Source organism: Lepidochelys olivacea, assembly GCF_965140295.1.
Source record: "Lepidochelys olivacea isolate rLepOli2 genome assembly, chromosome: 21".
In the NCBI taxonomy this organism is placed as follows: domain Eukaryota; kingdom Metazoa; phylum Chordata; order Testudines; family Cheloniidae; genus Lepidochelys; species Lepidochelys olivacea.
The window spans coordinates 5,012,516-5,037,790 of NC_140431.1; the positions used below are offsets into that span (position 1 = coordinate 5,012,516).

Genomic DNA, 25,275 nt, shown 5'->3' on the forward strand with positions numbered 1-25,275 from the left:
ACATGTCTGGCATTATTTCTGAGACAGGTAACTTTCATATTTCTCATGTGATGCATGGAAACTGCATGACAGGCATGAGGACAAGTGCTAATGAGAAGCAAAGTGGGGAAAGTAACTGAAATACTTCCCGACATACTGTATTGTATTTTCTAACAGCCAACCGATCCTAAATTCTCAATTACCGAGGGACAATATTAACTCGTTGCTATATTTGCTTTCCATAAGATACTCTTAGTATAACTTTTTATGAGTTATGTACCTGCATAATTGGATGCTAATACCTTAACTGTATCACTGAATTTAACAACCGTAATCTCGGATACTGTCGATTATGTACTATATGGTTTCAAAGTCCTAAGGTACAAATTTTGTACTTTTGGATAATTTAAGCATTATACCCAGATGTACAGACACTCTTCTTAACGTGTGCATTAGATCTTTGTAACGTTAGCTTTAATAAAAAAAATTTAATCTATTTCTGTACAGTCACAAACCTAAGGCTGTAACAGGGGATCTGGCTCATTTTATAATCTTTAGGAGTCTTATACCCCAAACTTTGTTTTACAGAAACTGGTAAAGCAAAGAAGCTGCACCTTTACCTCCTGTTCAAAGTGGCTTTTTCTTTTCCCTAGCCTACCTCCAACTACGACAGGAGACATTCCTCATCCTACAGCAGCAGGCACTGGGTATTAACGCTATCTCACAATACGGGACAGAGTTTAGCCTCCAAGGCAGAAGCCATTCCAATGAGCCTTCTCCCGGGCAAAAGCACTCCCAGGGGCTGAAGGCTAGCAGAAGTATGGTTCCACATCAGCCACCCAGCCACATGCCAACACGCAGGCTGCTCCAGAACTTAGAGATGAAATGTACTTCGTGAATTTCACACTGCCATTTTCAGTCTTGTAGAAACCACATGCTAAAAAACTGGAAGCTTTAAATAGCCAAAAGTTCTTCCAACTCACCAGAAGTATCTTTTGTTCCTCCTGGAGGGGAGCTGTAGGTGTAGTATGTGTTATGCCAATGACAAAAAGGGGACACAGACACTCAAACTTTACATCATTTTAACGTTGCTAAACATCAGCATATAAAAGGTTCAACACAACTGCTTATACTTACGTAGACAAGTTGGCAAAGATGGAACCCAAGAATTGTTAGCTTCACATCTAACTGAACTGCTACCATGCAGAGTGTAGCCAGAATCACATGCAAATATTACGGCGTTTCCATATGAATAGTCAGGTCCAAACCCAGATTGCTTTCTTCCATTTTTAACTTCTGGCTCAGGACACTTGACCACTGAAAATTAAAAGTACCAGCATAAGAACGTTTGGCCCAGGAAGCATTTAGTGTGTGTGGGGATATGGGGGCGTGTGGGAGAATTAGAGGAAAGACGAAAACGCCCTGATACTTGACCACAGCAGGTACCAAAATGTATTTCAAAATAAAGTTAGACAACTCTGGATCTTTTCCTTTAAAAAGATGTTAGTCTACAAACACGACAGCACCCAACTGTATGGCTATCCCGCCCCTTCCCCCACCCTCCACTAAACTGCATGAGTTAAACATCATTGTTGTACGACGCCATCCGGAATTTGGGTCACACTAGAAGAGATGTACATACAATGACATTCTGGAACTGAACTTCCCTGCTTTTGGAGGAGTTATTATTAAGTAGCAAGATGACCAACCTACCCTAATGCCTCTGAAAAAGCCTCAATCCCAGCTGTTAGGCTGGGTAACTCAGAAAGAATAAAACCAAGTTGTTGCACTTGCTTGAATACCAAGTACATAAATGCATTGTTAGCTAAATGCAACAGTGTGCAGGAGCACTGCCGTCACTAAAATGAGGATTGTACAATGACCTTTATTTCTCCCTCCAAAGAACTTTATGGCTGTGATATGAACTCACAGAAGCCTGAGCCTTCACTGCCAAGGAGCCCTCCCAGAGAGTTCTGAAAAAGAGGCTTGCCAAGCAATCCTGCTTGTAAGCCTCTCTCTTTCCGTCCACTTCCCTTTAGCACTTGAGTTGAAGGATACTGGCATAAAAGCAAAACCTTAGTTTAAGAGTTTATCAACTGTTTGTGACCTGAGAATTAACTTCAATCTTGGAACACTGAGGGGAGACAAAAAACCACAGGATGTATTAGAGGCAAAAATTCTTTCCAGGAATGATTCATGAAGTGTCAGTCATTCTTTAGTTTTCCAACAGTAACTAGTTTTCATGATACGTATTTAGGGGGACAAAGTACTAACTGAATTTCCTCAGCAATCAAAATAGAGTTTTTCTTGGAAGGTGATCGTAGAATAAGAAGGGGATAAAAAACAGACGCTACTAACCTTTGCATTCAGGGGCAGGCCCACTCCACTCTCCATTGAAATGATCTTTCGTTGTACAATGAATGGAGGCCTCTCCAATAAGAGACAAGCCCGGGTCACATTTGTAAGTTACTGCTGAGCCAAAGGAAAACTCTTCTCCACTCTGACCATTATGGGATCCCTGGGTGATACCAGGAGGTGGAGGACAAGGTATTGCTGAAGCAAAGAATGTCAACATGAAAATTAAAGTTTCCACTGAAGGTGAACCAAAGAGAGTTTTCACTAAGAAAGTTGTCTCAGATCCCCCCAAAAAGCTATTTAGCCATTTGGAAGCGTACTTAACATTCCATTTTAACATTTGAAGCAATACCCCTTTCAGATTCTGAAGGTTTGTCTGCTTTTAGGCTTGACGCAACCCAGTACGTCCATTGCTCAAGGAGGATGCTCCATAAAACACCAACTCTGGAAGATGACCTTAGCAGAGCGCGCTCCTTCCCAACATTAGCCTCAAGGAGCCAGAACCTCTTGCCCGGCATCTCGAGATGTAGTATTGTTCCACCAGAAGAAAACTAAGCTAGAACAGTTCTTTTAGCAGCAGCTGATTCTAGACTGGACATCAGCAGCATCATTGATAGACCAAGCCCAGAAAGCATTCAAGAGATCAAATTAAGGTAGAGGCAAATTAATTGTGATTCACTCCAAAAGAGCCTCAGATTTTAAGTGGATAGTCACATTTGGGAAGCATCAAAACTTCTTGAAGTCATTATCATGCCTTTTACTTAGTGACCAGGAGGATTACACAGATACAATAGTGAAGAGGAGACATGAGGCCTGTTGGATTGTGCATATTAAACAGAGCCAGGTGAATAATCTAAAAGGTACCAAAAAAAAAAAAAAGTTTCTGTAGGAGTCATCTAAACACCATGGCGAAGCACAGTACGATTTCATTCCTCCCCACAACAAAACTGTCATTTGGATTAAATGCCAAAGGAAGAACAGAGACTCCTCTGAAGCGCCAGCTATGCTGCATCATCTCCAGACGTGAACTGTTCTTAAAACCATTAAATTGCTTTACCTTGGCAAAGTGGAACCTCCGTATTCCAATCAACTCCATTTCCCACAATCACGCACTCGGCAAAAGTCGGTCCAATTAATCTGTACCTAAAGAAAAAAGGTTCAAGTTTGTGACTCATAGAAGCAAAGAACTAGTGCCCCGTCCAGAAAGATGGAGCAGGGTTTCTTTCTGCCAGTAGGTGGAGACAAACCATTGAAAAAGGGATACATCTAACACCACAGGACCAAGGAACACGAAGGCCCAGGTCTACAGTACACATCTACGTCCTCGGTACAGCTACAGTAACGCCTCACTTAACATCGTCCCAGTTAACATTGTTTCGTTGCTGATCAATTAGGGAACATGCTTGTTTAAAGTTGCGCAACGCTCCCTTAGAAGGTTGTTTGCCAGCCGCCTGCTTTGTCCACTGCTTGCAGAAAGAGCAGCCCGTTGGAGCTAGCTGGTGGGGGCTTCGAACCAGGGTGGACCGGCACCCGCCTCGCCCCATCAGCTCCCCTAAGTTCCCTGTGTGGCAGCCGCCCAGCACGCTATCAATTGTTGGGCAGTTCAGCTGTCCCTCCCCCCACTGCCCTGTGCTGCTCCTGTCCTCTGCCTTGAAGTTGCTCCCGGGAGCCTCCTGCTTGCTGTGTGGGGGTGGAGGGGGAAGAAGGGTGCTAATGTCAGGGTGTCCTCCTCCCGCTGTACCCCTTCTCCTCAGAGAGGTGGGGGAGAACATGACAGGGCTCAGGACAGGGGGAGCTTGCTGCCATCAAATGCTGTCAACTTGCTGATCTACTTAAAAAGGCAATGTACTTAAACTGGGGTCAGCGAACTTAAAGGGGCAATTCACATGTGTCTCTCTCTCACGTGCGTGCGTGAAAGAGAGATTGTCTCTCTCTGCCATGCTGTGTCTCCTCCCTCCATTTGTACTGCCTTGTAGAGTGTGAGGCTACATTAATAACAATGTGTTAACCCTTGAGGGCTTAGCCAAAAGCACTGCATTTCCAAGTCCATTGAGCTGAAAGTCCAGCTAAACCCAGCACACAAAGTTGCAACATACTGACAAAGCTTACACTTGGTCGTCACTACAGAACACACTTAGCATTCGATTAAATTGAAGTGAAAGAACTTGAAGAAATCAATCTCCTGTGAAGGGAGGGAACAGTGAGAGAGCACGCGCGCGCACAGATGGGCCCAAGCAGCTGCTAGTTTGTAAAATAGAATTACACCCAAAGACAACCTGAGCTCCTGTGGGCTGTAGTATTTTAGACTACATTTTGGTTGAGTTTAGTATGTGGGTCTCTGGGAAGTGTTAGTGGCCTGTGATATACAGGAGGTCAGACTGGAGGATCAGGTGGTCCCTTCTGGCCTTCAACTCTGAGACCTCAAAAATCCAAAGCACACCTGCTCAGCGCAAGGAAGTCACAAGCTATTTTTGATTCCCCAAGGCCTGGCAACATAACCCATATGGACAAAAGCAACAACTGCACTTGATGCTATCCTGGGGAATACCGACATCTCTAAGGGAGAGACAGACAAATATTTGCTATTGTAGAGCAGGAAGAGGTCTGCCTCTACCTGGTGCAGCATTTTATGGGCAATATTCTCCCACTAGCTCCCAGCACCCTCACAGAAACCCCTGTAACAAGGGAGAGATGGCACGGGTCAGTAAGTGCCACATGACCCCTGAGGTGGGACTCTCAATATCATAACCAAACCCCTGCTGGAGGATCTCCTGAGGGCTCTAGGCTGCCATCTTCAAAAGCACCTGAGCGAGTTAGATGCCCATCTCCCACTGAATGACAACCATAGCTCGGTGGCTATCTTCCTTCAACTCCTTTGAAAATCGCAGGTGTAATTCTTAACAAGGGCCCCAGCCCATGGATACAGATTTATAGCACACCACTCACTTATGTTCTTGAAGTTAAGCAGGCTTGCTTGTCTCATTTTGCCAGACTTCAACAGCAGTTGTACACCAGTCTAGGTTCTATTAATTAGTCCAAAGAAGCAATTTGCCACTCACCCTTCATCACAGGAGAAGTTTGCTCTTGCACCAAACCGGAGATCCGTTATATCAGCCCTGCCATTTTCGAGTTCGAGTGGTTTACATCGTCTTCCTAGAAGAGAACAAGACCAATATTAGTGTTACCTCAGATTACCTTAATAGGAAAAAGGGGATATCCTAACTTGCACCCTCTAACACAGCAAATACCATGGCAGATCAAAGCCAATCGTCTTGGAGTCCAGTATCTGTCCTCTACGACAGCAGGCAGCACCAAAGGCTAAGGAGGAAAGCTTAAAACCCACATTATGGATAATTTTGTTACATGCCCATGGGAAGTGAGGAGAAGTGGAAGCGGGATGATGCTTCCTAATCCCACACAGATAGTGGTTGCCTTATATCCTGAAACAAGAGATTTCAGATCCCCTTGCAGATTTAGTATAAGCGCAAATATTCATACTGTCAACGTGAACGCCCAGATCCCGAAAACTCATATGCAGAACCATATTCATGTGGGTAGACCCACTGACCTCAACTGGCAGCAATTACAAATAAAAAGCAACATAAGACACAGAAGAACAAAAAAAAAAAAAAGGATAGAAGGCGTAAGTTACGAAATGTAAAAATTTATATGGGGCACTAAAGACATCAGTGAGAGTCTCACAAGTGGCATGGTTACAGACAATAAGGAGAAGATTGTGAAGATCGTTAGGGACAAAAGAAATCCTTCTGTAAGAGAATGTACCCATGTCCACACCCTAGAGACTGCTGTAATAATCTATGTACCGAGCATGCCTTGTGAGGCATCATCTGAAAATGTATAAAAAGAAAAGGAGTACTTGTGGCACCTTAGAGACTAACAAATTTATGCTTAAGTATTCCTTTTCTTTTTGTGAATATAGACTAATACGGCTGCTACTCTGAAACCTGAAAACATAGAGTTTACTGGTCAATACTGCCCTGATAAAATGCATGGTAACATTGTCTCTGAAGTTAGAAGATTTCCCTGTATAATGTTAATTCATATTGCAAACCTACAGCACAAGCTGGCAAACAGGACTGTCTCAAAGGAATGTGTGCTCTGCTTAATTTGCATTTAAGCAACAAGCAGTCATCAAGCAGGAAGAAAAAAACCTCCAAAAAAGAGAGGAAAAGCAGCAGGGAAAATCTTTTCCCGATAGACTTTTTGTCAGCTGGGAATGTTTTCCCAGGGGTGGGACTGACACTATAAAAAAGGAGCAACAAAAACTCCCAGGCTCCCCCTCCTCCATCCATCCACTCACTGCACTAGAAGAGACAAAGGAAGCACCAACTGAGCTGAAGAAGGGGTCCTCACTTAAGAAGTTTGGTCAGCAAGACTGCTGAGAGCATATGGTAAGAAAAACTTCATTTCGAATTTAACAGCATTTTTTAACTTGAGCACCACTTGTGCTTTATCTTGACCTCTCTTGTCACCTTTCCGACTCATGCCTCATGACCTGCAGTCCCTTAAAATCTTTGTAGTTAATGAACTTGTTTGATCTAATCCAGTGTGTTTAAATTGAAGTGTTTGTGAAACTATTTGGGTAACAAGAAAGAAGGAGAGACTCGAGATAAATTTGTATTGTCCGGGAGAGGGCTGGGCAATACAAGACATACATTTCTGGAAAGGGGGGGCAGGGCGGGGAAATACTAGGAATTTGTTGGGGTCACCTCACCAGCTTTGCTTATACTGCAAGAACAAAGGTGTGGCTGGCCGAGACCTAGCTGGGAGTGACTTGCACACCGGAGGCTGTTTGTGAGCAGTCCAGACTGGAGGCTACAGCACCAAAGCTTTGTAAAGGGCACCCCCAGGTTAAAGGACAGCGGTGACAGATTCTCATTAGTCTGGATGATACACCGAGTATACCACGCGTAGTAAAGGTAAAAACTTGTTACTAAATGGAGATGGGTAAAACAATTAGGATACAAGAAAGGCAGGAGTGTTCAGGAAATATTTCCCTTTTGTATTTGGAAAGAAGCACGACAACATAGTCTCATCACAAGAGTTTGATGAAGTACTTCCATGTCTATTCGTAATTAAGGAGGAAGTTAAACTACATCTGCTAGGGATAAACATTGTTAAATCAAAATCTTGGGATAACTTGCACCCAAGTGTCCTGAAAAGTTGGCCAAGGAGATCTCTAACCCACTGATTAAGATTTATAAGAAGTTAGAGTAACTGGAAATTCAGGAAGAATGGAAGAGCGCTGATCTTGTGCCAGTATTCAAAAAGGGCAACCAGCATGACCTCAGTAACTGTAGACTAGTTAACATGATCTCACTCACAGGCATAATAATTTAAAGGTATTGTGGGATTCATCGATTCCAAGGGCAAATCTGTTCTGACCACTTGTGCAGTGGAGGGAAAATTTTCCCAATTCATAAGGAATTCAGAACAGGAATATAATTAATACCAACCAATATGGTTTTATGGAAAATCAGGTTTCTCTGATAAACCTCTGTCGTTCTTTGAAGTTACAAAGATGTTTGATAAACGTAACTGATGTAATATGCCTAGACTTTTGTAAGCTGTTTGACTTAGTACCACACAACATTCTAAATAAAAAATTAACACTTCTGTATCAATAGAGCACAACTTAAATGGACTAAGAATTGGCTAAGTAGGTGAGGCAATATCTTTTATTGAACCAACTTCTGTGGGTGAGAAGCTTTCGACCCTACACAGAGCTAGTCTTCAGGTTTGGAATACATTTCTGACACCAAGAAGAATGGTATGTAAGCTCGAAAGCTCGTCTCTCTCACCAACAGAAGTTGGTCCAATAAATGATATTATCTCACCCACTTTGTCTCGCTAATATCCTGGGATTGACACCGCTGCAACACCACTGCAGACAAGAACTGACTAACTGACATCTCCAGGAGCAGTCACATCAGTGGGAATCATTATCAAACAAACCTATTTCTAGTAGGATTCTGCAGGGATCGGTCCTAGACCTGATGCTATTCAACATTTTAAATCATTTGTCTGGAAGGTAACAAAAATCACTCCTGATACAATCTGCAGGTGACACAGACTGGGGGAGTCCTACAAAGCAATCTGGACTCCCTATGTCCGGTCAAACAAAATTCATTCTAGTACCGTATAACGCAAAATTATACATCCAGGCACAAGAAATGCAAGCTGTTCCGAGAGAACGGGTAAACTATATTCTGGGAAGGAGCAAGTCTGAAAAGGATTGAGATCACAGCAGACAATCAACTGAACATACGCTCCCACTGCAATCCTATGGAAAAAAGGGCTAATACAATCCTTGATGTATTAATAGATGTGATTGCAGAGCCACTGGCCATTATCTTTGAAAACTCATGGCAATCAGGGGAGGTCCCGGATGACTGGAAAAAGGCGAGCCAGACAAATTCAAAATGGAAATAAGGTGGAAGTGTTTAATATGAGGGTGACTAACCATCAGAACAAATTACCAGAGGCAGCACGTTCCACAGGTTTGTTTTGCGTTTTGTAAATATTTGTTAGTCGTTTTCTTGATATGTGAATCTTGATTTTAGACAGCTAAAAATTGCATGTTCCTCAGTCAAGCTCAGTGGAAGAGCTTTTCTTTGCCCCTACAAGAGATATTTGTGATGCTTTCTCCCGCAGTAGACTTATTCCCACGAAGAATGAACTGTATCAAAAAGTCACCATATCTATAGGGAGTTCAATGTAGATATACTGTATCCATGCAAAGATAACGTTGGCACTTTTTATGACTGCACTGGGAAAGATCTTTCAATGCAGACAAGGTATGTAAAAATTGTGACCTCTTTACTAAGGCCTGATCAATTCAGTAAAACAAGGCCCGCTGAAGTCAGTGGGACTTAAGAATGCACTAAGTGTTTTGCTGAATCAGGGCCTATATTTAAAGTATTTTCTCAAGCCAGCAGGCCAGAGTAGGTGAGTCTGAGGCTAATCAAGGAAGTCTCATCAGTATTCAATACAACAAATACAGTCATAATTTAAAACATATGCACAAGAAGGCAGAGTTAAGTTTCATTAGCATCCAACTGTAGATATCCTTACTAGTTACATGGAATATAGCATCTATAGTCTTGAGATGAGAAAACTTGCGAAAATCTTATCGTACTCTTAGCAATGAAGCCAAGAGGAGTATTCTCTAAGTTTTGTTATGAATTACTATTTTGACCAAGTTTGTAACACAGGTCCCTTCCAACTCTGATATTCTATGAGACATTATTCAATACTGGGTTTACTTTTAGTACAGTGAATTCAGGATATTTCGTTATCAGGGATACCGCAACTACAATGTTTCAAAAAGGACAGACACTTAGCACACCAAAAAGTGTTTTACTTATTTGTAGCAGGTTTCAGAGCAGTAGCTGTGTTAATCTGTATCAGCAAAAACAACTCGAAGTCCTTGTGGCACCTTAGAGACCAACAAATTAACTTGGGCATAAACCTTCGTGGGCTAAAACTGACTGTATCAGCTGCATGGAGTGGAAAATACAGTAGAGAGGTATAAATACACAGCACAGGAAAAGATGGCAGTTGCCTTCTTTTCATATGCCAATAGAAGAGACATATCCAACAGAAGAGAGATTCCTAACTGTGTCTAGATGGCTTGCACATCAATTGAAATAGAAAAGCAACAAAGATACTCACCTTCACAAAACTCAGCTTCTACTGACCATTTTGAATTTTCAAGACATGTAACAAAAGGAGACTTTCCAGAGCTCAAAATGTATCCTGGGCGACAGGAGTATTTCAGTTTGGTCCCAACAGGATAGGAATTGTTCACTTCCCCAGGCAGCTCAGCAAAATGCAACCGTGGAGGAGAATCACAAGTGCCTAGCAAGAGAGACAGGCAAGGAAGGGAAAAAGTTAACTATGAAAGATATTCAGTAGTCTGTTGTAACAGAATATTAGTTTTAGAGAAGCCACAAATGATTTTATTGGGGACAATTTGGAGGTACTTGTTTTCATTAGAGCCTTGAAGCTAGTTTACTGAATGGGCTTCATACAGAACTGCAGTACATTAAAATTTACCATGTATACATCACCCTGAATATGTGCAGTAACGTAGGGTAAGTATATTGTGCAAAACAAGACATTGCTCCACCCACAGGTTTTAGAGAAAGGGTTGCAACCGTACAGAGTGACATGAAAGAAGGTGACGTAGAAGGCAAAGGATAGCAATCTACAGAAGAATACACGAAACATGTCTGGCATTAGAACAAGTGAGAACAGCTGGTGAGACATCTCTGAGACAGGTAACTTTCATATTTCTCATGTGATGCATGGACAGGTGCTAATGAGAAGCAAAGTGGGGAAAGTAACTGAAAAACTTCCTGATGTACTGTATTGTATTTTCTAAGTGGCAACTGACCCTAAATTCTCAATGACTGAGGGACAATCTTCACTCATTACTATATTTGCTTTCCACAAGCTCCTCTTCCTATAACCTTTTAGGAGTGATGTACCCAAATAACTGGATGTGAATACCTGAACCTTAATTTGGGATACTGCAGATTATCTACTATATGTACCTTATGACTTTCAAACCAAATTTTGTACTTTTGGATAATTTAAGCATTATACCCAGATATACAGACACACTTGTCTTACCCTGTGTATTACATCATTTTAACATTAGCTTTAACAAAGTTTCTATATCTCTGTCTGTACAGTCACAAAGCTAAGGCTGTAACAGGGGAACTTGCTCATTTGACAGTCTTTAGGAGTCTTATGCCCACACTTCGTTTTACTGAAGCTGGCCAGCTACAGCACCTTTACCCGCTCTTCGAAGGGGCTTTTTCTCCCCCCACCCCCCTCCAACCACCGACAGGAGACACCCCCAGCCGCCGCCCCCGGGCCTTAACACTCCCACCAGCGGGACAGAGTTTAGCCCCCAGGCAGAAGCGCTCGCGGGGGCTCGAGGCTCGCAGAGGTGCGGGGCTCGCCCCAGGGGCCGGGCTGGGGTCGCTGCCGCGCGGCTCGGGCCCCCTCGCCCCCTCCTCCCCCCGCGGGCCGAGCTCGACGCAGCCCGGGCTGAGGGGCCGGACGGGGAGGCCCGGGGGCGCCGTGCACCGATGGAGGGGGGAGAGACCGGGAGGACTCTGTGCCCGGGCAGGGGCCGCCTGGGCCCCCCGCCCACACTCACCGCGAGCCCCGGGCAGCGGCAGCAGCAGCGCCAGGAGCCCCCAGAGGCCCGGCGGGCAGCGCGGGCCCGAGACCATGGCGGCGGCGGCGGGAAGAGTCGCGGGGCGAAGGCGGCGGCGGAGCGGACTCACGACGATGCTGCCTCAGCGCCGCAACCGCAGGCTCTGACACAGCCGCCGGCGCCGGCCGCCAGGCGACCCACCGGGGGGCGGGGCCGGGCGGGGCGCGCGGGCGCCGCCGCCCCCGCCGCTCACGGGCACGCGGGGCCCGGCCGGGGCCCTTGGCGGGCAGGCCCCGCTTCCAGCTCGCTCCGGGTCCCGCTCGGGGGCGGCGGCGGCGGGGCCGCGCTCCTGTGGGTTTCCCTGCAGCGATGAGCGGGCGGGCGGGGCGCGGCCTGGCTCATCCCGCGCGGACGCCGGTGCCTCACCTTGTAGGGGAAGGGGGTTTTGTACCATCTGATCCTGCAAGGGGCAAAGTAGTGTGAAGTTGGTAGGAGACCATTTAAACCAAATCCAGCTGTAAAATGTGTGTGAAGAGCACTGGAGCTAGCCTACACCCCATACCTTAGCGTTAACAGAAAGTGCTGCCGTACAATGACCCAAAAGTTAGATTTTCACTGGACAGGGGGTACTGCTGTCGCTATTACAGACTTACTGCGAAGATTAAATAATTGCAATGTATAAGCCAGAAAATAGTAACTGGTTCAAAGGTAACTGAGCCCTTTACCAACGCACTGATAAATCATGTGTTTTTCAGGTAAGAGGAAAATTAGTTGCAGTGAGGACTTTGCTTGCAGGCTGTAAATGTCCTTCTCGATGCAGGAAGAAAACCAAACAGGTGACTTCAGTGGAATGCAGATTAATGTGCTGAGGTATGCTCTCTTTCTAATCTGCAGTGGGTTGGGCCTGTTGAAGTCCTTGATATTCCCTCTACTACACACCTGTTCCTTTCATATTTCCTATTAACAGGGCTGGCTGTATATAGCACCAGTGGCCAAGTCACAGAGGAGACAGAAGAAATACACTATTTCCCCTGTGAAAGCCTGTTTTTAACTAAGTGACCAGAGACACTTTTGGAAACAGACACATTTACATTTAAAGAAATTCACATTCATCCATCAGTTCACCTATTCTCTGAAGGGATTCCACTTTTGCTGTGAACAATTTGAGATAATGAAATACAGTATATTCACTAACATTTGCATAATTATCAGTTTCCCTTTGTGTCTGCATGTATGTCAGAAAGGAGGTATTCTACATATCTACAGGGCTGACCCTGTAGCTATTCCCTCACTTACAGAATCGATACAGGCAACAGTATAATGCGTACTCCACTTGCAGAAATGGATTTATCCTCACAGGCTCCGGAGAAAGAGACAAAGGTTTTATCCCTATTTGAGAGATGAGGAACTGGAGACCCAGAAAGGGTATGATCTGGCTGCACAAAAGGAGTTAGGCATTGTGATGCTGAGCACCTGGAAACTTTCGGGCCCCTTGAAAATCGCTGTGATTCACAAAGCCCGAGTTAGGCACCTGAGGATCTATCAAAGGAATAGAGGGAGATAGGCGCCTTAGATTGTGATCCACCAAAGCCAGTGCGAGAAGCAGGGAGCCACCTACGCTGGCCAATGGGAGATGCTGAGGAGAAATGGCCCTTCAGCCCCCACCAGAGATAGGCAGCTAGCTTTGGGAACTGCTCCTCTGGAGTCAGGCAACTTATGTTTCTTACCAGAATGAGTTAGGTGCCTGCCGCACTCTGTATAAAACGGCTGGAGGTGGCATTAGCTGTACCCACCTGGTAACATTTAGCCCCATAGTGAGCACACTCTCCTGGGATGTGGGGAGACCCAGGTTCAATTCCCACATCAGGCACAGGGGGAGGAAGGATTTGAACATAGGTCTCCTACGTCTCTCAGCAGAGTGCTGTAACCACTGAATATGAGATAGTCTGATGGGGGCTCCCTCGGTCTATCCAAGTGAAGCTGCTGCACTGTGGGGAAAAAAGAAGGAAAGTGATTGGAGCCAAGGTCTCCCAGCACCCAGCTGACTGCTCCACCCAACTGCAGCGTCTCTCTGGCTCTGTGACTGTTTGAGTACGTACCAGAGTGGACCACGGAGCTGAAAGTTAGAAGGGGGGCACTGGCACCGCCAGCTTCTCCTTCCGAGGGTTAGGCGGAACGTTTTGGGCGTCACAGAGATGCTGAAACCAGGACTTAGGCAGGTACAATGGGGCCTTGGGCACCTAACTCCTTTTGTGCATTCTGGCCTATGTCACTTACCCGAGGCAGAACAGAGAATCTGTGGGAGAGACAAAAACAGAGCTGAAAACAGAACCCACATAGCTGCTGACTCTTAGTCCTGTGCTTTAAGCACACGACCTTTCTTCATCCCCTTCCTTTTGCCAGCTTTGACTGTGGAACCTGCACGTGAAGGTTTCATCTGTGACAGAAAGTGGGGGTATTTTGTAACTACTGTAACTTCTCACTTAACGTTACAGTTATGTTCCTGAAAAATGCTACTTTCAGCGAAATGATGCTAAGCGAATTCAATTTCCCCCTAAGAATGAATGAAAATGGAGGGTTAGGTTCCAGGGAATTTTTTTTCACTAGATAAAGGAGATTATATAAATATACACTAAGTTTTAAATAATTTTAAACAATTTACTACTGTACTCACCAATGATATTGTGAAGCTTGGTTGAGACAGGGGTGTAGCGGGGTCGGGGCACAGGGGGCTTGTCCCGCTCCGCCTGCCTGGCCCTCCTGCAGGGAAGCGGGGTTGGGGCGCAGAGGCTGAAGGAATGGGGCAAGTCCCCGCACCCTGACCCAGCTTCCCAGCAGGAACACTGGGCAGGCAGAGTGGGGCGAGCCAAACAACTTTATAACGGAACATTGCATGACTTAAAACAAGTATGCTCTCTAATAGATCAGCAACCTTCCGTGAGATTCCGTGAGAGAGCCAGGCAGCAAAATTCATAACCTTACATATCATGCCACACACATTTTACTGTGATATTGACCAGTGAATTATTATTGAGAATTAGTTCTCAAATGATACCTTACAAGGCATCTGTTGTGCAGATTATTACAATAGCATGTGGGGTGTGAATACAGGGTGCATTCAGTCACCATGTGCATTCACCTCTATGCATTAACAAGTGCCTGGCCCCCAGTGCCCAGCTATGCCTCCTTCATGCTCTTTGACTCCATGGGCAGACTCACCAAACAGCTGACTGATGGGATGTGAGCAGAGGAATTATAGGACTTTGCCGCTGTTATCTCAAGACCCAGAATGCCAGCGGTTTCTGGACGGTGTCCCACAACATGCCATGAGAAGAATCCCAAAATGCATAGAGCCTAGCAGTGGACCAAAGCACCACAGGATGCCTTCCCAGAACGCAGAGCACTTATTTCTACAAGTCAGTGGGAGGCGAATGCACGAATTCAGAGGAAAGTAGCTAAAAAAAATCCACATCATCTGTGAGGACGCACTTATTTCAAAATAGTTATTCCACAACAGCATGCCCAATTTAATCCACAAAATGCCCACTATGTGGGCAAGCCCTACAACCCCCTTCCTCTAATCTGTTCTATGCCAGCAGAGTCTTGAGTCTTTGCAGACCAGCAGCAGATTTCAATGGGGCTTCACACTGGTGCTGGGCTCTACTGACACGCAGAAGTGGGGCCTAAATTTTTAGTTAAAATATAAAACAAATTAAGCTAATACTCTAGAAACCATGCCACTTGTGAGACTCTCACGTCTTCAATTCCACAGGTCTTTTGTGCACACCCAGCAGTGCGCAGCCACGAGAGCTCTGAACAGATCTAAAACCAACCTCATTTTCTAATGACGTGTATTCCTCTCCACCTTCTCATCCTGCGGGATCCCAAAACACCAAGGTGCCCTAAAGCTCCTGCAGGCTACTGGGTCAAGCTCATCAGCACTACTATAGAATATAAGAAGGCGGCCAGATACTCAACACTATTGGGAAGTGTGGGGTATTTCCCTCATATTGGGAAGGATTATAGCATTTGATTCCACTTGGCTCTGTTCCCTTAGGAGACAACCACCTCCCCTTTGCATCTCTGTGGTCTCAAACAGCCTTCCTATGTTCCTCTTTACCTCCTCCCTTTTCCATTTCCTTTCAAATGGCGAAGCGAACACACAGATCTACTGAGCTCCACCAAGACAAATACGTAACTGGCAGCTGTACCTTTGGATAGCAGCACTGGGTCTGTTCCGATGAAAGAGTCTATGACAACAAGTTTTATCCTGCTTGGAAACTCCTTTATGCAGCACAAATGCTCCCCCAGAGATAAGCTGAGTAAAACAGATCAGGCCAGGTAGATGTTAAGGGGAAAAAATGAAAGCAAGTGCAACACAAACAGAACCCCTCTCTGAACTACATGCCTGATCTCCATTCTACCATGCCTAGGAGCACGATCAGATGCCAACTAGCAGAATGATCTGATGAACAAAAGCTTTGGAGACACTGAATTCTGCTATTAATTATAGAGCTCACCCTCCTTGCTTAGGGTCAGATGGTGATCTCCTCTTCAGGAGTCTAACAACGGGGTTATTCCATAGATTTCACTGGAGTTATCACTGGCTTTACACCAGCGTAAACATAATCAGAATCTGTCTCTTGGCAGAAAATGGGTAAGGCTGGACATATTAGGCCAGATTCCAGGCTGCTTTGTACCACTCGATTCATGGCTCTCAACCTTTCCAGACTACTGTACCCCTTTCAGGAGTCTGATTTGGTCTTACATACACCCAAGTTTCACCTCACTTAACTGCTGGCTTACAAAATCAGACCTAAAAATACAAGAGTGTCACAGCACACTATGACTGAAAAATTGCTGACTTCCTCATTTTTACCTTAATTGTAAAATAAATCTATTAGAATAAGTGTTCTATTGACATTAAACAAGTCATTGTCTGTATAAAATTTTAGTTTGTACCGACTTTGCCAGTGCTTTTTATCTAGCCTGTTGTAAAATTGGGCAAATCTCTAGATGAGTTGATGTACCCCCTGGAAGACCTCTGCGTACCCCCAAGGGTATGCATACCCCTGGTTGAGAACCACTGTTCTACATCATGCAAGAGAAAATGTACATTGAGGTGCCAAAGTGGGTTTTAGCTTTCCACAAGGGTATGTACGCAGTCCGCTCCCTCCCCTCACACACATTCCTGTCCGGGCCTTAAAATAACACAGCCAAGTTCATGAAAGAGAATTTCAGGTTGAAAACATTCACTGATCAGTCATTTTGAGCACCGGGTAGTTGATACTTTTTCTTCATATTTATAGTTCGTGTTATTAGGGAAGCTGGAATTCCATAGGCATTGAGGGTGTTCAGGATCAGACTCTAAGGGATTGTCTATATTAGAAAGTTGTGCCACTTTAGCTATATCAGCCTAGATTGAGTCCCGTAGTGCAGACTCAGTTATATCAGTTCAAAGGTGCTTATAGCAGCATAGCAAATTTCGTATGGGCAAGGGAATAAGTTATGCCACTGTGTCTGCATCCCTATTAGCGCTTTTACCAGTGTAACTATTCTGCTAAAACATCACACATCTAATGGAAATAGATATACCAGTCAATCTTTGGACCAAGCTGTAGTGCAATGTACACCGAGGGATGGGTGAGGAGGCCAGTTGCCCTGGGTGCCAATTTCCAGCACATGCAAATCAACATCTGGGTTGTGTGCATGCACCAAATACAGGCTTTAATTTTGCTCTTTGCTTGGACTTTTTTTTTGCTCATCCATTTGCAGGGGACCAGAAAACGAAACACCGAGGGCCAGCCAGAGGAATGAACCACTATTTAAACACTTCTTTCTTGGTTGTGGTGTCACTAGCTGGACATCTCAACTAAATCTAGTTGAAAAATTTGATGTGAGGTGCTCTAACTAGCACACACAGTAGTAAACGCAGCAATACCTGTAGGTCAGATTTTCACCAGACACAGAGTGCAGCATAGCAACTACAGACTGTTACCACTATTACTAACTATATTGCAAAACGTAAGCCAAAACAAATCAGTTGAGACGGCAAAATACTTGTTGAAAGAAAAACCCTATGATCAAGCACTGGCCAATTATTTGACCTATTAAGCATGGGAGAATTAGCTGCCATGAGCATTACAAATTATATGATAGAGGGAAACAAAATTGCAGCACCATAAGATATTCAAAAAACAATTGTTTGGGTAATTCTTTATAGTTGTATGCGTGTATTTCTGCAAGGCTTCCAGGTACAAAACAAAAAGGAAATGGAGAATAAATGCATCCCCTGATACAATTTTAGCTATAATTTCAGTGCAGTAATTTCTAGGCAAATGGAAGAATTCCGCTGCTATTGTAAAGGCTTCAAGGAATCAATCAACTAATAGCATGTAGAGTTAAATCCTATTACAGGATTTAATTTGAAAGGAAGGTGGTATGAAGATAATTCAGAGTCAAACATTCTCTTCTTCATAGCAGAAAGACAAACTCGTCACATGTAGCACCTTTCTTCACGAGGATCTTAACATGCTTTAGAAATTTTATTAAATGTACACACCATTACCATATAACACATTTAGGATTCTAACCACATTGACACCGCTCGAGTGGAAGGCAGTGGCTGTTGTGAACTACCTTACATAGCAGTATAGGATAGGACAACAAGAATACTGTATCTAACCAAAACTACAGGAGAATTCAGGTACTCAGATCTGCAGTTGTATTGGGAGATTGCATCATTACAGATGCGAAGGGAAAGAAGCCATATAATGATTTAAAAGCATACATTTCCTGCAGCTTCAGTGTTTTCTCCTGTGTCTTCAGTCCACATATTTATATTGGCCTGACCCTATCTAGCATGTGGGATCTGATGAGACCACAGCAAATAGATATGGTGGGACCAGGGGCACCGGAACTAGGCGTGTGGCAGCACCCCCCTGGCTTGAAGTTGTTTCCATCATATACAAGGTTTGCAGTTTTGTTCAATGGCTTTCAACACCCCCACTATAAAAATTGTTCCAACACCACTGGGTGTGACTGCAGGACCCAAATTCTAAAAGGAAGACAAGGAGCATGTTTGAATCTCTCCAAGATGCATTTATAGGGGACTGCAGTGGTTTAAACGATGTAGGCTATAAGCTTCTCACTGCAGGCTTACTCCCAACCACTCAGAAAACACTAACAGTTCATACCACTCCAAAGTTACACATGCCAGAAATGTTATTTTTCCTACTACTGAGATAAATGATTACAAAGCGTCGAAATATTTAAACTGTAGAAAACTGACTAAATTAACAGCCCCTTTGTAACTAATCAAATACCCTCTTTACATATTCCAAATTCCACAATATCCAGCTTTTATATAGCACTTTACATCAGATCGCTAAGCATGAGGTAGGAACCATTATCCCCATTTTACAGATGGAGAAATGGAGGCATAGAGAGGTAGCTTTTAAATGGCTGGTGGGATCTTTCAGGGCAGTACAGCAACTTAAAGTGGAATTTGAATGGAGAAGAGAGGAAAGAATTTATGAAACAGTAATTTCTGCTTTCTGAGCCAGCACAAGGAATCATACAGCATCTCACTCAGAGACAAACCTGTGACAGCATGCACACCTGCCTTTCTACGCTCCTTGTGAGTACTCCATCTAGCAAGGGAGCTGGGATTTTGTTTCAGAGATTTTTCAGGACCCGGTCAGAACTCCTGAAATGTTAACTCAACTAACAACCTTTTAAGTCTATCTTGATGACATGTCTTTTAGTGGGGGATGTAGGGCGCAGTCCTGCAAGATGCTGGGCACCGTATGGGAGCTGCTTAGTGTCCTCCACTCCCAGCACCGAGCGAGAAAGTTTCAGCACTGTGAAGCGGCAGTATAGACAAGGCCCAAGTCTCCACCTTTGTTCCTCATAACAGACAAATTCAGCTTCAAAGAGGTGCTTTTAGAACTATGGGGTTCACTTTGTCAGCAGGTGCACTTACTCTGCTGGAGGAGATGATCTGCATGTTCACCAGTGTGGTGATGCTGTCATGCTGGAAGGTGGTGTTGGTACTCAAGTGGGTCTTTGATTTATAGATAATCACAGATCTGGTTAAAGAGCGTGTGCGCGTGCACTAAAAGCTTTTTCTCAGGCTAAATGGAAGGAACAATTAAATGCTCCTTTTGTGTAGTGAAGTAGCTGGAAACAACAGAAACTACCACCCAAGGCAATGGGCCACATTGCAAGGCCAGATCAAATATAACAAAATGTAACCTCAAGAAATTAAGGCGTTCCCTTGGGAATGGTTGCAAATGCAGGGGAAGGGGATTGTGTTTAGTAAGCTGTATGTGTTAGAAGCAGAAAGGGCGGTGAGAAGGAGCTGAGACACAGAGCATCTTGGGCAGAGGACTCCCTGGAGAGGTAGACTTGGCAATAATGAGAAACATCCTTCTGTTTGTACTGTGTTCAGGGAAAGAGACTTGGTATACATTCTTTGTAAACAGGACTTCACTAAAGGATATATCCAGCTCCTATCAGTTTCTTCTCCGCAAGGTAAACCACCTTGCTAAGACTAGTGGCTCAGGCTCAGATATAAAACTGTCTTCGCACATTCAGTGAGTTGCCCACAAGTGACATCAGGCTTAGCAACTCTGAGTATTTCAGGCAACCCAAATAGCACCTCTAATTTAGGAGTACTAAGTAACTCAAGTCTTCAGTATCTTTTTACCAAGAGTTTGAAAATGTGCTTCAACTGGCGCAAAACATGGCAAAAGGCTGTTTCTGCTCAGAGCAGGAGAGGATTGATAGAATTTCACTCCTGCTGCTTAAGCAACATCTGGCTTTTTACTTTTCGTTGGCTAGTTAATTTAGTGCTGGTTACAGGGAGGGAAGAATAGCACTGACCAGAGGCAAGTACAGGTAGGCACAGTGCAATCTTCCCCCCCACAGCTTTGTCAGCACCGTCAATCCCCTGCTGTCCCTGGCAGAAGCTCCCGCAGGGCTGTGCCAATGCTCCTTAGTTCTATCTACAACATGCCCTTCTATTTAACAGTTAAACCCTCCTTCCACTCCCTGTTTTAGGCAAAGAATGGGATTCTTACCAGCAGTACCCTCTCCTATTTAATTCAGAGCCTCTTCTCTGGAGTAATGTTTTCCCTTCATTTAAAGGGCTGTTTGAGGTATTTAAATAATTAGTTACATGTTTCAAATTATCTCCTAGGAGACAGACATGCAGATTCCCCAAAGAGAAGGATGACACAAGCTAGACCCCTGGAGTGCCGTGGGGAGAAGGATGGCTTTATGGTTCAGGCAGCGGACTGGGAGACAGGAGATTAGTGTTTCTTTCCCCTCTGCTGTCAGTTCTCCAACAGACTCGCCATGTGGACTTGAGTAAGTCTGAATCTTTCTGTGCCTCAGGTTCCTAATCTCTAACCTGGATATAAGACCAACGTACCTCCCTTCCGGGGAGGTGCAGGGATAAGTCTATTAATGTTTGTGTTGTGTTTCAATGCCATCGGCAATGAGCCCAACCCCATTGCAGGTTATAAACTGATAGTGCGTCAGCACCTTTATCTACTTTCCAGGGAATACAGCCAGTTTTACTGGGTAGTATTTATTGCAGGGCCAGCTAGGGAAAGTGCACCCGAGACGCACGTATGAACATAGAAATCACCCTCTCGAGGTTGGGTTTGATCTGAACTGACACTGATCTGACAAAGGTCTATGGAGGCACATTTCTGCTATGCAGTTAATGCAAAACCACCAAACCAGATGTACAAACCACGTAGCCTGGTAGCTCAAATGATTCCCTTGAGCTCCCTGCCCTAGTTCTGGTCAGCACAGCCACCTTCTCTCTCTCTCTCTCCCCTCTTTGAAGCCTAGTGTATCCATTGCTGACAATAGGGGTAGCAGTAGTTGCAGCTGAACCAGTGTTAAGCATAGTTAACTAAGTATAAATTAGGCAAATTGTGGTTTTGGTACCATTTCAGAGACCATGGTCATTGTCAGCGGTGAGCAGTTTTCTTAAAGCAGCCATGGCCAGAGAGTCTTTTGCAGGGATTTCAGCCTAAAGAAGCTCAGCTGCCCTTAGCTTCCCGATCTGCCCGACAGCGCTTTAACGTAGAGTGAAGACATACCCACAGTCTCTCTCACCTCCAGCAAAACAGAAAAGCAACAAAAGAACTGACATACCAAAACCATACAGCACTTTGGATTTTGTTCCTTTGCTGACTGCTTCCTGATAAAAGGTTTTCGCTTTGGAGCATGCAGGTGTTTGGCAGAGATGCATACGTTACACAACGTTTGTCTCTGGACTGAGACGGGAAATGGAATGGCTTAATTTAGATGGGGATGGGTGAGACTTGTCCAGAGAAGTGCCAAAAGAATTGTGATTTTTACGCAAGATGAAAAATGGGAGGGGAAGTGCAAAGAAGAAGCCGAAGTCTGAATTTGGGAGGAGACAGAAACTACAGTGCAAAGAGTGTTGCCTAAATTCACGGCCGATATAAATTGGCCTTGCCCTAGTGAAGTTAGAGCTGTGCCTATTTACACCAGCTGAGAATCTGGCCCTGTATTCACAGCATAGGAAGACAGGCCATCACAGGTGTAGTAGAAAGGGAGAGCCTGAAACATGAGGCCTGGTATCAGAGCCCTGGACAAAAGTAGTAGTCAGGCCCTGCTGATATGAAGCAAAGTTAGCAAAAGTGATCTGGCCCTGTTATAAAACATGCCTGCTTGCAAGTTCACAGAACCTGAAAGAACAGGGCTGGTACTGCAAAACCACACACATTCCTAAGAAGTGCTAGGCACAGGACACTCACAGAAACACATTCCAGAAGGGTGGTGGTACCAGAACCCCCCATATTAAGTAAGCTACAAATGCACTCCCCAAAGATAAAAGGAACATGTTGACCCCTCCTAGAGATAAGGACAGGATGACACTGGTAGAAAGAGGCGTTTGACTGAACCAACATGTACAAGGTAAAGGGTAGTAACTAACCAGGTCAGAGGGGCAATACGTAATGTGTTTGTATCGGTGTATAAAGAAGGGTCTCAGAGGGAGTGTCTTTGTCTGGCCGAGGAAGGAACGGAAAGTCGTAAGAACATGAGAATGGCCATAAGGGGTCAGACCAAAGATCCATCTAGGCCACTATCCAGTCTTCCAACAATGGCCAATGCCAGGTGCCCCAGAGGGAATGAACACAATGGGTAATCATCGAGTGATCTATACCCTGTCTCCCATTCCCAACTTCTGGCAAACAGAGGCTAGGGACATCATCCCTATCCATCCTGGTTCATAGCCATTGATAGACCTATCCTCCATGAACTTATCTAGTTATTTTGAATCAACATATTCTGGCAATGAGTTCCACAGGTTGACTGTGCATTGTGTGAAAAAAATGCTTCCTTTTGTTTGTTTTAAATCTGCTGCCTATTAAAGTCCTGCCATTCACTGAGCCGGTCCATTGTTACAGGCATACATGTGCTAGCGTAACTGTAGACATTGAGCTGGGGAGCTAGGACCATGCTTTGTCAACAATAAACCTGGCTAGGTGCCTTTGCTACTGAAACGGGGCTGTGGTTTAATTGGGCAATTCGATCGAGGTCTGCTGTGCCCCCTAGCTGCACAGAGCTGGGATAGCACAACACACACATAGCCAACAACAGGCAGCCTACCCTACTATAAGTGAGTAAAGCCCACTTTGATCACAGCAGCCAACAGCATGTGCTTTATGGTAGCTCCTCTCAGAAAGGGTCCCTGACACCTCCTGTGCTTGGCTGTGTTCTCTTCGGATGGCAGGCCTTCTCCGCCAGCACCAGTCATCTAGGCTGCCTTACATTCTGTTCAACTGCCCCAGCCCCACTGCCTCAGGGCTTGGCCATGCTAACGTTGCACCGTGAGCTGGCTCTTTGCGGCTCCTCCATTGTGCATTTAAAACACAGCAGCACTGATTTGCATGTTTTCGGCCCCTGGGTACTTGGTCACTGTTAATTCTGGCCTCCCCTGCCCCAGGCTCTCTCCCATTGGCATTACTCCTGCACCAGCCCCCAACACAGGCAACGCCCATGGGCCCACCACAGTCAAGGTTCACAAGGGATCCATCAAGACAAGCTCAGACGGGAGCCACTGCACCTGACCCAAATAAGGTCGCATACACAGAATAGAAGCAGGGCCTCAGATAAGCCATCGCTGCCAGCCATTGGATGGGGCTACATAGATTTTCAGTGGGCCACAAGGCATGTGGGTAGGTACCAATGCACCACGCAGGAGGCCTCGCCCCACCCTCATCAGCAAAGGAACTGAAATATCAAAACCAAATATCTTCAGGCTGCATTTTCCAAAAGAGTGCAGCATGGGAGTGGTATATATGAGACGCTGAGCTCTTTTGGAAACCTGACCCTTGGCTTTGGTGCCTAAACAGGAGCCAAATTCTTTTGAAAAAATCAATTGCAGGGGCTGAGATTTTAAAGTCTGGCTGGCCCCAGGGTGGTGATGAATTTTCAGAGTAGCTCTTCTTGATAAAGCTTTTAGCTCTGCAGCGTGCAGACCTTTGGCAGAGACATGGAAAATGAAAGCCTTGCCTCATCTTTCTGTATGCTCAGAAACGGAATGATTTAATTTAGCAGGGGACAGTGATGGACAAATAGCCGCCCTCCTACACAGTGTTTGATTTGGCAAAAGTGCCAACCGGAAGAAAAGCTGAGAAGGTCACCGCAGACTGCACCTGTGGACACAATTGCTAGCTTGGGAGGGAGATGGGTCCAAAGGGGTTTTTTTGGGCTAGTGGCAGCATTTACCAAGCCAAGGTCAGAGAAAAGTTGTAACCTTGGAGTTTAATACAAGCCTGGACGGGCAAGTACTAGTTTTTAAAAACCTTGCAGGCCCCCACCTCCTGTACTCGAGGTGCCAGAATGGGGATTCAGCCTTGACAGTTGTGATCTGCAAAGCATCTGTTACCATGGAAGAATGCTTTATTTCAGGCAGTGGGGTTTGTCATGGTCCAATCTGAAAAATGACCGTTTTGAAGGGGGGGGGCGGGAAATCTCATTATAACAACTCATTTCCAGGAACCTTGCTTGAGGGATGGCTATTGTCGTAAGTATTGTGAAACATGAAGGGGAGGCAGAGATTCAAACACTCCCTAGGATTCATTTGTGCAAATAGTAACCTTGTACTCTAAACTATGCAAAACTAGTTACGTACATAGCTCATTGCGTGGAGATGACTTAAAGAGCCACCCTTAGCACTGACGCAAACAAGAAAAGGTTGTGATGGGAACAGTGTGTAAGGCTTTCATTTTCCATGTCTCTGCCAAAGGCCTGCAAGCTAGCTACCCTACCTTGTGCAGGGCTGTGTTTGTGACCAAGAAGCTGGGAATAAGCGTAGTGCAGCACAGGTCCAGCCACCTGTCCATGCCCCTGGAAATGCCCCAAGGACACACTGTACTGGAAATCCCTGCAGGGATGCATCAGAGCTGTCAGATCCATGGACTATTTGGCTGAGAAGCAGAGAGATGAATTGGGCCCTGCTGCATGATTCCAGCCACCCTCACTCAGGTACTTCATCGCTTTGTGGCTCCGGCTCTAGGGTAGGGTGACCAGATATCCTGATTTTATAGGGACAGTCCTGACGTTGGGGTCTTCTTCTTATATAGGTTCTTATTACCCCACACCCCCGTCCCGATTTTTCACATTTGCTGTCTGGTCACCCTACTCTAGGGGCAAAAACTGAGCCCTTAGGTTTCACACCTGAGATTGGGCAATAA

The 25,275-nt window shown here is 45.0% G+C and overlaps 1 protein-coding gene and 1 long non-coding RNA gene across 4 annotated transcripts in view; one reads left to right on the forward strand and one right to left on the reverse strand.

Moving 5' to 3' along the window:
- Positions 1-11,677, reverse strand: part of LOC311511097 (complement component receptor 1-like protein) — a 32,857-nt gene extending 21,180 nt beyond the window's left edge. For both annotated transcript variants that reach the window (XM_084611428.1, XM_084611427.1), the window contains exons 1-6: positions 11,528-11,677; positions 10,030-10,215; positions 5,394-5,487; positions 3,392-3,477; positions 2,338-2,532; positions 1,117-1,296 (exon numbers count right to left, since the gene is read on the reverse strand). In XM_084611428.1, the coding sequence (XP_084467554.1) occupies positions 1,117-1,296; positions 2,338-2,532; positions 3,392-3,477; positions 5,394-5,487; positions 10,030-10,215; positions 11,528-11,603 (817 nt within the window). In that variant the 5' untranslated portion in view covers positions 11,604-11,677. The remainder of the gene's footprint in view (positions 1-1,116; positions 1,297-2,337; positions 2,533-3,391; positions 3,478-5,393; positions 5,488-10,029; positions 10,216-11,527) is intronic.
- Positions 10,563-12,658, forward strand: LOC311511100. Of its 2 annotated transcripts, none has more exons than XR_014709201.1 (3): positions 10,563-10,637; positions 12,283-12,397; positions 12,495-12,658. It is a non-coding gene; the product is annotated as an uncharacterized lncRNA (long non-coding RNA). The 2 variants fall into 2 exon arrangements; XR_014709202.1 differs by lacking the exon at positions 10,563-10,637 and adding an exon at positions 11,221-11,314.
- Positions 12,659-25,275: the final 12,617 nt, after the last annotated feature.